This window comes from Asparagus officinalis, chromosome 5 (assembly GCF_001876935.1).
Source record: "Asparagus officinalis chromosome 5, Aspof.V1, whole genome shotgun sequence".
Classification (NCBI taxonomy): Eukaryota; Viridiplantae; Streptophyta; class Magnoliopsida; order Asparagales; family Asparagaceae; genus Asparagus; species Asparagus officinalis.
In genome coordinates this window covers 74,233,858-74,246,185 of record NC_033798.1, presented here as the reverse complement: position 1 = coordinate 74,246,185, position 12,328 = coordinate 74,233,858, and the positions used below count along the sequence as shown (strand labels likewise).

General features: G+C 38.9%; 1 protein-coding gene across 1 annotated transcript in view; it reads right to left on the bottom strand.

Annotated features, from left to right (window-relative positions):
* The window catches only part of LOC109843914 (protein NAR1), a 14,612-nt gene extending 2,827 nt beyond the window's left edge, over positions 1-11,785 (bottom strand). The window contains exons 1-7 of the mRNA XM_020412888.1: positions 11,506-11,785; positions 11,247-11,329; positions 9,519-9,672; positions 7,843-8,029; positions 6,907-7,033; positions 781-961; positions 635-684 (exon numbers count right to left, since the gene is read on the bottom strand). Of these exons, the coding sequence (XP_020268477.1) occupies positions 635-684; positions 781-961; positions 6,907-7,033; positions 7,843-8,029; positions 9,519-9,672; positions 11,247-11,329; positions 11,506-11,628 (905 nt within the window). The 5' untranslated portion in view covers positions 11,629-11,785. The remainder of the gene's footprint in view (positions 1-634; positions 685-780; positions 962-6,906; positions 7,034-7,842; positions 8,030-9,518; positions 9,673-11,246; positions 11,330-11,505) is intronic.

The following is a 12,328-nucleotide window of genomic DNA, read 5'->3' as shown; positions in this document are numbered from 1 at the left end:
TCCCATTTTGCAGCAAGAGTACTGTGGTAACTCAACATCTGTCATTAATGGTCTACAAGGGTCAACTAGAAACTTTGAAAAAAATTTAACAACTAGGTGTATGTGCGTTTCAAAAAACTTCACATCGGATGATTCTGTGAAGGAGAAGAAATATCGAGTTCTGTGTGTGCGCTCTTTTCTTTTCTTTTTCCTTTTTTTCGCGCACATAGCATAACTTTCTTTCTGAATTCTACTCATACAGATCATCAAATGAGTTAAACCAACTTTCAGTTAAGAGAAGAATACCAAGTCTACTAAACTCACTTGAGAGACTTTAAAAAAAATTGTCTACATTAGTTTCCCAATGAAAAAACTATAACATAACTGAAAAGTATCATGGAGATATAAATAACAATGACAATCACGTAAGCAATTCACATATGCACACATTAGATACTAGCATGCATTGATAGTAAACTAGAAGCATTTCAAGAGCACCAGAAGCATACAAGAGCCTTACAGTCTATCCAGAGTAGCTTCTTCCAGGGATGACAATCATTTAAGCAATTGACATATGCACACATAAGAAACTAGCATGCGTTGATTAGTAAACTAGAAGCATTTCAAGAGCACAAGAAGCATACAAGAGCCTTACAGTCTATCCAGAGTAGCTTCTTCCAGGATCTTAAAATCAGCTAACTTTGACTGCAGAAGTGAGGCAAAAGTGTTTATCACATTTTTTATCATTTTTATACCCATTCAGCAACAAAAGAATAAATGCCATATAAGAAGAAACAATACCTGTATCAAGTCCAGTACTTCTCCAGTTGTCAATACCGAATCTACCTCTGCAAGCTTTTTGCCCATGTCATCATTACCATTTTCTTCTTCACGGCCCATTGAAAATACAAAATCATCCCTAACGGCCTCAAGCTTTTTATCATAACAAGGCATCACAGTCACATGATAGACTTGGTGTGCCCTACAAAAAAATTCATGTTGTGTCACCACACTGTTCATTTATTCTTTGATTATGCGTAACTAAGTTTTACATGAAAAAAAGCGGAAACAATATAGTGCAATGCCAGTAATATAATCTGATGAATACAATTAATTGAAGAAAAGACCTCGTCATTTATACTCCACCATTTGAAATAACCTCATGTATAAGAAACACATCAAAACTCACTTGAGTATTCAAAATGCAGCACATATCCTTCTGCCTCAGAACGCTCTAGGCACAAATTTACAGTTCAGGGGGCTTCTTGATTCTTGATGTGTTTTATAACATAGAAGGGAACCAAAGAAACAGCTTGAAAAGTGTTCTTCATAATTTATGCTACAATCATGGAATTTTGTTGTTATGAGTTACATAGTCACCTATCCATTAGTGTTGTAAGTCTGAGGTGTAGCCCATTTTTCAATAAGAAAAGATGGGAATAGGAGTAAAGATAACCCATTACAAAACATATGGCCTATTATGAATAACCAGCCATGTGTATGATTAAGTAACTCCACGCCTACTGAATTGTGGTCATTAAAGAAGTTGAAAATGGAGGTTTAAATTATTTCTCATAATTCAATCCAGATCCCATACATCTAGACTTGTGTTTAAACATAAGGATAGATTGCCTAGGAAGGCACACGGATATTTATACTTTAACCCAGTATTCAATCATCTTTTAAAGATCAGTTGCAATTACAATTATAATTTAAACCACGTTTTCATCACTATAACTAGCAATGGCAACTCTTACACTCAAGTTGGTATAAACTCAAATGTGTACAAGTCGTCATGTCGCAAGTAGAGAACTTTTGCAACTACAACTACAACTGCATTTATAAGTTGCAAGGTAACAAATCGCTAAAACTAATGCAAACTGTGCCAAGTTGCAATTGCAGTTACAACCCTGACAATTGAAGTGAATTAAATGGACCCTTAATGCCACCCCTCAAATAATGCTGAATTTGTGGCTACATCAATGTATGGAATTAAAAAAAATATTCCCTATCCATACAGTTACATGTCATCAGTATGTGGATATGTGGGTTTTATATGGGTTATTGGATATCCGTTTAGTGTGGATGTCACAAACTCTATATATATGTAATCCATCTCTAATCAATCTGATAATTCTCTCTCCTAACATGGTATCAAAGAGCGTAGGTTTAAAAAAAAACCTAGAGCAACTGCCACCAACCCTCCTTCCCACCAGGAGATCTCCAGGACCTCTCCTCTCTCCGGCCCTTTCTACCGCCTCTCCACCACCCTCTGACCACACCCACCCTTAATGTCGGCCAGTCGGACCAGGACTAGCGCCCTGAGCACCTTGGCTGCCGGCTTTGGGGCCATGATTCAGGCCGATCAGCCCCTTAAAGTCCTTGCTAGTATGGGGTCTCCTATGGTGTGCATAACCTTCTGGTGACTATATGTGCCTGCTAGTGTGTCCATGCCTACTGCCTACCCTTCATGGCCTCTTCCTCCAATACCTCCCATAATGCGTGGCTGAGGAATCTCAGCGGTACATCTATCAAGTTGAATGGAAAGAACTATCTTTTGTGGGCCCAAGCATTCGAAGTGTTTCTCGATGCTCATCGGAAGATCAAGCACATTACTCAAGATCCACCTGATGCGAAAGATGCCACCTACGAAGACTGGTTTGCCAATGACTGTGGGGTGATTTCGTGGCTTGTGAACAGTATGGAGGAAAATATTTCTCGTGGTGTGATCATGCTCAAGCCAGCAAGGAAGATTTGGGATACATTGAAGAGTACCTATGACAATGAGAAAAACATCTCACGAGTGTGTGAACTCTATGAACAGCTATTCACTCAGCAATGAGACCAATCAGTTCAAGACCTCTATACCTCTGTTCGGAGACTACTAGATGAGTTGGAGGTCTACCAACCGTTTGTTGCTGACATCGCCAAGATGAGGGAGTATCATGAGGAACTTGTGGTGGCAAAATTCCTGTCTGCCCACAAACCCGACATTGCCTCAGATTCACGGATCTCCACTGACGCTTCTTCTCCACACACCGATCAGTCTCCCTTGGTCAGTTATGGACGTGGACGTGGATGTGGCCGCAGTCGTGACTCGGGGGAGGACGTGGCGTTGGTCGTGGGAATCGGAAGTGTGACAAACCAGAGTGGGCTCAGCAAGCTGCTATATCTACTATATCTACTGATCCATCACATGAACCACTTGATTATCTCTCAAGCTGAGTATGACAAATTGGTCCAGTCCGCTAAAGCCGTCGTGCTCATTGCTACCCATGCTGCTCCATCAGGTATGCATGCCCATTATATATCTCCTAGTAAGAACTGAGTTGTCAATTCAGGTGTGTCAAAGCATGTCTGGTACAAAACGAGTCTTTTCTGCTTTATCTTCTACTTTGAACCCAATCCTGTGTGGCTGGTCAGCATGTGGTGTCTCTTCAAAATAAACTAACTCTTCATGATGTTCTTTATGCTCCAAATTTTCCTATCAATCTTCTTTCTGTCAGTCAAATTACAAAAGATCTTCAATGTGCCATAACTTTTTTCCTTCCTATGTTCTTATGCATGATCTGCTGACTGGGAGACGGATTGGTTCAGGACCTGAAAGGTGTGGCTTGTACCATCTCCGCAGTGCCCAACAATCAACTGGCTCAGCTTATACCTCCATGTCTATGGATTATTCCTATTTATCGTATTGTCATTTGGGACACCGGTCTATTACAAAGCTGATGAGTATTCTACCTACGTTATCGTCTTTTAATCCTTTTAATTATGAATCATGTCAACTTGGGAAACACACAAGGTCTTCTTATTCTCTCGTCAAGAAAATCGTAGTGTTGTTCCCATGAAGTTAGTTCATTCACGTTTCGTAGTGTTGTTCCCATGGAGTTAGTTCATTCAGGTGTCTGGAACCATGTCGTGTCGAGTTTTGTCTTGGGCTTTCATGATTTTGTGGTCTTTATAGATGACTTCTCTCGTATGACTTGGGTCTATCTTATCAAAGACAGAATTCAAGTAGCTAATGTAACAAAAGGTTTTTTTCAATGAAATAAAAACTCAATTTTCTAAGTCATTGCATGTCTTTCGTACTGATAATGCTCTTGAGTATGTGCAATGTGATGTCTCCCTTCTTTGTGAATCCCAAGGCATTCTTCACCAAACCTCCTATCCTCGAACCTCCCAACAAAACGGTGTTGCTGAGCGTAAACATCGTCATCTGTTGGATGTTACTCAAACAATCATGATGCAGATGAACATTCCTAAGATTTTGTGAACCAATGTTGTACTTACTGCTAGTCATATCATCAATGGAATGTCTTCTTCTGTTCATGGTCAAGTTCCCCATTGTCTTCTATTTCCTAAAAAAAAGCGTTCCCTCTACCACTGAAGGATCTCGTTCCAACATCTCCTTCTATTTCTTCTACTATCGATCCCTCAGACAAGAATTTTAAGTTTAAATCCAAGCGGAAGAAGAAAAATCAGGCTAGCCAAGATGGTCCCTCCAATTCTCCATCCTTTGACGAAGGTCCCCACACCACAACTTCTCCCATTGTTATTCCTGATAGTGACCTCCCTATTGCACCGAGGAAAGGTAAACGTTCCACTGCAAAGTCATTTATTGCTCATCTATTATCCTGTTTTGTCTCGTGATCACCTACATCCTATATACCAGATGTTTGCTCTGTCTTTGTCATCTGTTTCTATGCCCAGGAACTACCAGGAGGCATTATGTGTACCTGAGTGGAAAATTGCAATGGATGAAGAGATGTCAGCATTACAGTCTCGTAGGACCTGGGAACTGTATCGCCACCCGCTAGTGCCAAGATTGTCAGTTGCAAATGGGTATTCACAGTCAAATATCGTCCTGATGGCAATATTGACATATACAAGGCAAGACTTGTGGCACGTGGATTTACACAAACTTATGGTGTGGATTACTTTGGGACTTTTTCTCTAGTTGCTCAGCTAAAATCAATTAGAATATTGTTCTCCTTGGCTATCAATCAATGCTAGCTTCTCTATCAGCTTGATGTCAAGAATGCTTCTCTATGGAGACTTGTCTGAGGAAGTGTATATGGCGCAACCCCCAGGATATATTGCTTAGCAAGAGACTCAAGTTTGCAAGCTGAGGAAAGCAATATATGGTCTCAAGCAAAGTCCACATGCGTAGTTCGCAAAATTCAGTGAAGTAGCTGAGCAAGCTGGGTTCAGGAGGTGTAATTTAGATCATTCAGTTTATTAGGTAAGGATCCACATCCTAGCTGACTATGTAGATGATATTCTAGTGACTGACAATGATAGTGCAGGTATTGAGGAGAGCTGTAAGTTCCTCAAGAAACACTTCGTAACTAAAGACTTGGGCCGACGTAGATATTTCTTGGGAATTTAAATCACACATGAGAAAGATAGAATTACATTGTCCCAGAGGAAATATGTGCTTGACTTGCTGCAAGAAATAGGAATGCTCGGTTGCAAACCAGAACGTGCTCCTATAGACCCTAGCTTGGACCTGTGGGGTGAGTCATCTGAGATACTTGAAGATGCTGGAAGGTATTGATGACTTGTTGGAAAGTTGATATATCGTACGGTGACACGACCTGACATTACCTTTGTTGTTGGTATAGTCAATCAGTTCATACATAAACCCAGAGAGGTTCATTGGAAAGCTACCTTACAGTCGTTGTCCTATTTGAAGAATGCACCTGGTAGAGGTTTACTCTACAAATGTCACGGACATCTTGAAGTCACCAGTTACTCAGATTCTAGCTATGCTGGTGACAAAGGAGATATGAAGTCTATGTTTGGTTATTGTACCTTTGTGGGAGGAAATCTCGTTATTTGGAGAAGACACAAAATGTTGTGTCACGGTCCAATGTTGAGGCTGAATATAGAGCTATGGCCACTGTTTTAAAAAACCTCCGCCTAGTCCGTTTAGACGTACGCCTAGGCTTAGGCGGTACCTAGACTGCCTAACTAGCGCTTAGCGCCTAGGCGGTATTTAAGCTGCCTACCTAGATTTTACGAGCGTTTAGAGAGCATTGTCTGCTTACGTGGATTGCATTATGATTTTATGTGTCGTAGCCTACACGTCCTCCAAACTCCATTAACCTCCAAATATGAACACCTCCACTATCTCCTCCGACCTTCAACAAAACATCATCGACCACCACTTAAATGAAGAAAGAAAAAAAACGTCCAAAAACCGCTTAGGCGTCCGCCTAGGCGACTAAGCGTTGGGCGCCAAGTCCGACGCCTAAAAGCGCTCGGCGTGTAATGTAACATTGGCTACGGCACATACTGCTTATGAGATGATGTGTGAGATGACGTGGATAAGGTCTTTTATGACAGAGCTTAGGTTTCCTGTGATGATCAAGTGGCAATCTACATAGCTAGCAACCCAGTGTTCCATGAACGAACCAAGCATATAGAGGTGGATTGTCACTTTATCAGGAATGCAGTTCTAAGTAGCCAGATTACCACTTCATTCACATCCTCTTCTACACAGCTTGTAGATGTGTTCACTAAGGCTGATTCTAACCACTTTTAGTCCTTGTGTAACAAGTTGGCCACGACAGATCTATATGCTCTAGCTTGAGGGGAGTGTTAGATGTCATGAGTTATTAGTATGTGGATATGTGGGTCTTATATGGGTTATTGGATATCCGTTTAATGTGGATGTCACAAACTCTATATATATGTAATCCCTCTCTAATCAATCTGATAATTCTCCCTCCTAACATATACCAAATTGTTAAAAAATGACATAGATGTAACTACAAGGTTCTTCATGATCCAGACAAGGTCTAGTACATAAACTTCATTCAATGCTAAGACAGCTAATAAGCCAAGGGTATGAAACAATCAAAGAAACATGCAGCTCAAAAAGCTTATAGAATGAGCACACACATAAAAGCAAGCAGAACTTACGGGACACCCATTTTTTGGACAATATGGTGCTTAATGGCTGCTCCAATGGATTGCTGGGGGCTCTTCACGGAAGATATATATGGCAAAATATATGATCCAAGCGTCTTTTCTGCATAGCAAATCCAGCCTGGGTGCAGGAAGGCAGATGAACCAATGTTATCATTAAGGTAATGCTATAAGCAGTGACAATATCTGCCAAAATGGATCAGCCTTAACAAAGATTAATTAATGTTACCACGCCAACCATTTTATTCACTCTAAATTTGAGTGGAACATAGAAGTCATAAGTTTAGCAGTCAATGATGATAAAAAAAAAGACAGCAGCAGGGAAGATTGTGTATCAGACCACTGGAATTTCTTAATGAATTTTGTATTTTGAAAATTTGTATGTTTTAAAAATGTTGGACAAAAAATGACGCCTTTCTGAAATCAATACTTTGATATCCTAGATTCAAATCATACCGATTAAGAAACAAAAATATATAATCTTACATATAATTGCACTACTACTACCAGAGTGCCTGGAAGATGAAGAGATCCTATTCTATGCAACAACATATGCGACAGGAACTACAAATTTCCAATATGTTAAAAGCATAGTTCATGATAGAAGCAACTCCTAGCAGTTTAGACAGGTGGCCCACCTAACACTTGCGAAGTCTATTTCATGCCTAGCACCTGGACGCTCAGGGCCAAAACAAAACGAGCATGGACTCCTTTTCCTGAATTCTCGTCCAGCCTTTTTTATGAATCTGGAAACAACCAATTCTTCTTTTCTCAGAGTACATACATTGTCCAGCATATGGCCTCGATGCACATTTTAAAGTCATTACCCCGAGAGAAGGGCATATTTTACTAGAGAAAATGCACCGACTCCTTAAAAGTATCAAATGATAACTTGTTTGATTTTTCAAAAAAGAAAAAGAAAAAAAATACCTGGACAGGCAGATGAAATCATTGGAATAGTTGATCCATATTCTTTGCCAGTACTCAGATTATGCTGATTGTACCGGGAAATAAATTCATTACAACACTCAATGAGGGATAAATCCCGACTAGAACTTGTATCATACACGGCTTTCACTCCCAGAGATTTGAAAAATCCTGTAAGTTTCCTGAAGACCTGAAAAACGGAAACACCAAAGTCTTTGTTTAGTATCTGTAAGTTGATATATAGAGAGAGCAAATTCTAATATGACTAACAGAATGTTGCTGTTGGTGAAAAAAAAAGAAGCAAATTTTTCCGTGGAATATGCACATATAAAGAGAACAGGAAGTCTGTTAAAGATCATGATATGTTCAACACCTGTGCAAATCTTTTCTTACTATATAATACCCCTGTTCAGAAAGTGTGTTTGTTTTATTTCTTTTGAAGTATACATGTCTCTAAGTGAATATGAATCCTCAAGGTAATCTATTGTTCTCCCCTTCTTCAAGGCTCTTACCTAGCATGAGATAATTCTGAAGATTGGTGAGTTACTCCTTGGTTGAACGAGCTTAAGTGGGATGATCAATAAGGTTTCTTCTCTATCGACTAGCTATTGCTACATTTACTGTGAGCCATTTGTTTCCATTGTTTCCTTAATGCAGAATTTCACAAATATGTGTTGACAGAAAGTGTCTCAGACAATAACAATAGTGATACTCCAGGTGATACAAATATTAACAAATAACTGCCTTTTTTTTAAATCTTTCTTCTTCAATTGTATGAAATACCAACACGTTTAAACATGTGATAAAAGATGAGGCTGCATAAAATGGAAATTTGGATCTTCTCAGTGGCTTTCACACTGACATGGTTACTTCCCAGCTAGGTTACCTAGACACTTCATTGAGGCTCCCGTATCTGTCCATGTCAATGTCCGACACTCTGTGGACACTTCTTGAATAATATACATACATTTTCAAACGTATACTCGATTATATAACACATGCTTTAGTTCAAAAAATTTGTGATACACTTCTTGAATGTATATCGTACACTTCACCTCAAATTATACAACTCATTGGAACTCAGGACATGTTTGTTTTAGCATATACCTACTTCATAAGTATGATTTTAACAGGACGTTTCGGTTTCTAGTTCAAAAACAATCGGTTTTTCAATTTATAATCTACTCGATAAAAGAATATAAAAATGGTATAAGGATTGTAGTTCTCATAACATGTGAATGAAAAACAATATCGATCTCATGTAGATTATTACTTATAAGATGTATGTATACAGTCATGTCCCCATATCCTAACTTTTATAATTTTCCGGTGTCCAATATCCACAGCCGTGTCTGTATCCGCACCTGCACCCATATCCATGTAACATAGCTTCCCAAGAACATTTTTGAAATAGTGAAATTTGACTGGATACTCCAGCTTATTTTTCTTGAATAGAAATTACCGGATGATTTCTCATAATCACATGGTAAGAAATTCCAAGCGAAAGACGCAATATAATGATCTCATGCCTTTTTTTTGTCACAAAAATATACTATTTCAAATCCATCATTCTGTAGGATGAATAAACTCCTCAGCAAGCTCCAAAGTAAATGTTCTAACACTTGAGAACTTAATGATTATAAAGAAAACATATCTAAAAACTGTAACATTCTGGCTACCTGAACTGGAGTGAGATCGAAGTAAGCAGCTAAGGAAGCTCTTGATTGAGGAGATAGCGATACAATAACATGCTTGTCTGAATTGATATGAGATATGAGCTCATCCAAGCTTTGCTTCTCAAGCATAACTGTTTCAGCTGAAGTTATGCAGCCACTGAAAAACCATTAAGAAACTCAGTTATATATTCCAGAGTATATGATGTAGAAATTTATTTATCATCACAAGTGACGAAAATACACAATGCAAGCAAACAAACTGGCCTGAAGTATATGATATGCAAATTCATCATATGTAGAATCAAGGTTATCGATAGCGGATAGCGTCGCATAGTGCTGAGACATCGCTAAGGCTATTTGAGGTTATTGCAGCAAAATAGCGGTGAAAAGCGCGAAGCCAAATAGCGGTCTAATTTAGACATGTACAGAACAATAAGAAAAATTAAAGAAAAAACTAGAAAATCTAAAAGTGCATATTTGATGATTTAAAGAGATCCTAAACATGAAATAGACATGTAAACGTCACAAAATACCGAAGACGACTGGAGGAGGAGTCAAGGAGTCGTCGTCTTCGAGAAGATGAGCTAAGCGGTGAGAGGAGTATAGTAGAAAGGCTCATGGCGAGAGGAGGAGGAAGTGTTGAGGGAGATGTCGAGCGGGAATATGCAAGAAACCGCGGGAGGTGGTGGGATGAAATGGTTGCTGGTCGGGTTTAATTTTAAAAAAATAAACCTCAAACCACTTTCAAATAGCAGTCAAAAAGCGGATTTTGCCCGCAATCGCCGCTATTCACTGCTATGACGTACTATTAGCCGCTTTTGCGAGTGGAAAGCACATATCCCGCAATATGTCACTGCTATTAGGCGATAGCGTAGCGGGAAGGAACCGCTAACGTTGTTAGCGCCGCTATTTGTGGCGCTATTTACCGCTATTTATAACAATGTGTAGAATGTGTTGAACCAATACATAGATGTAATGAGAAGAAATATCTCAAAAAGCCACTAATAGGCAACAAAAATGATTATCATCCAAAATTGTAATACAAATATATCATTAGTTTCCAGGTCGAGCATGGAAAACTGTTAAAATGGATAAATGACAAAAAAAAGGGTTTTACTTTGAGATCCTGAAAAATGTAGCTATTCTTCTGAGTTTTTCAACACGGTTGAGCTGTTTATATAGAAATTTCAGCTAAGCTGTAATCAATGGAAAAGAAATTACAGACATAATTTCACAATTATAACAATGACAAGCTAATCCTTATAGACCAGGCACACTGAACTTAAGAAAATTTAGAGTAAGAGGCAATAGTTAAATAGGGGAGCTCCTGATTGGTTTGTCATCGGTTTTTCGAACAATCGATTATATAAATAAGATAATTTCATGGTTCTTTGAATTCATGGTTCTTTGAATTTCCGTAGAACTTGTTATTTATTTCTCAATCCTAAAATGTGACCTCTTCAAATCGATTGTATGTTAAATTTCTCGGAATGTTCTTGGAGTCGTCTTACACATGTATTTTCGGAAGTCTCCCCCTGTATAAGATGGCCTGGTTTGTATATTTGGCAGCATTTTCTTTTTATTAAGGTTGAGCGGATTCTGTGGGTTTGTAACAAGTAGTTCCGTACCGTTTAAGTGGAGAGAACACAACACGGTCCACTGCTTAATTTCTTGAACTCTGCTCTACAAAGGTCAAGTAAAACTATAAAAGATCGCGCTACAGTACAATACCTGCAGGCCAAGCAATCCTTCAGCGAAATTTTTACTGCATCTGTGTCCGACTCCTTGATTCCGAGGAAAGACTTGTCTTGATTCTACACAGAAAATTCATTCAGAAAAACTGACGACTGTAAGCGAGAGAGAGAGGGGAAAAACTTTTTTTTCCCCCTTCCAATAATCAGCTCAAATAATTAGGAAAAATCCCTCGGTAAGTCGACAAAAAATTCAGCAAGCCGCCCACAAAAAGAGTAATTGTAAAGAAAAGAAATACCTCAGATGAGGATTTATCAGCCCTGGGCTTGAGCTTCTTCAAGGAGACGATGCAGTCCTGCGAGGGAGCGATGAAATCATTGAGATCCGTGATTCGCAGCGCCGGAGAGAATTTCTCCGACATCTTCACTGCTACAGTAATTTTATTCCGATTTCTTTTTTTTTGCCCCTTCTTCGGATAATCAATCGGTTCTCGTTCCCAAATTTGTGGGAGGAAAGCGAAGGAGGAGTTGAAAGAGGGAAGATGGTAGAACAGGGAAGCGGCGGGGGGAATGGGCTCGGGCTGGGTTGGCCTGTGGATACTTAAGCCGAGTCGGTTTCGGGTTGACAAGAACCGACCCCAAGAATTTATTAAGTCTAGAAGATAATTAGGATTAATGCGAAAAAATGTAAAAATATATATACTATTATATAGAAAACATTGTACAGGCAGGCGAAAAAAATGTATGAAAGGGGGAACATATTCTCCTTTCAACAATAATTGTGAGTGCCATAAGCTAATTTAACAAGAGACGTATCATCTTTTACTTTTCTCTTCTTTCTTTTTTGTCTTCCAGAATATTCCATATCAGATAAATATTTTTCTCTTTATTTTTCTTCTTCTTTCTTTTTCCCTAGGCTATTCCACACAGTACAAAGGTGTGGGGGTATTTAGTTATCATATTTTATGGTATTTTCATATCACGTTTCAAACAAGTTTCGTACAAATAAATGAAATATTATGTTTTTATCCCGCTTTGTAGGAAAAATGAAGAAAACAAATAAGAGCTCAAATGAAGATATCTTAAGCCTAGATGAAGCACAGTGAAGCTCAAGAAAAGTCC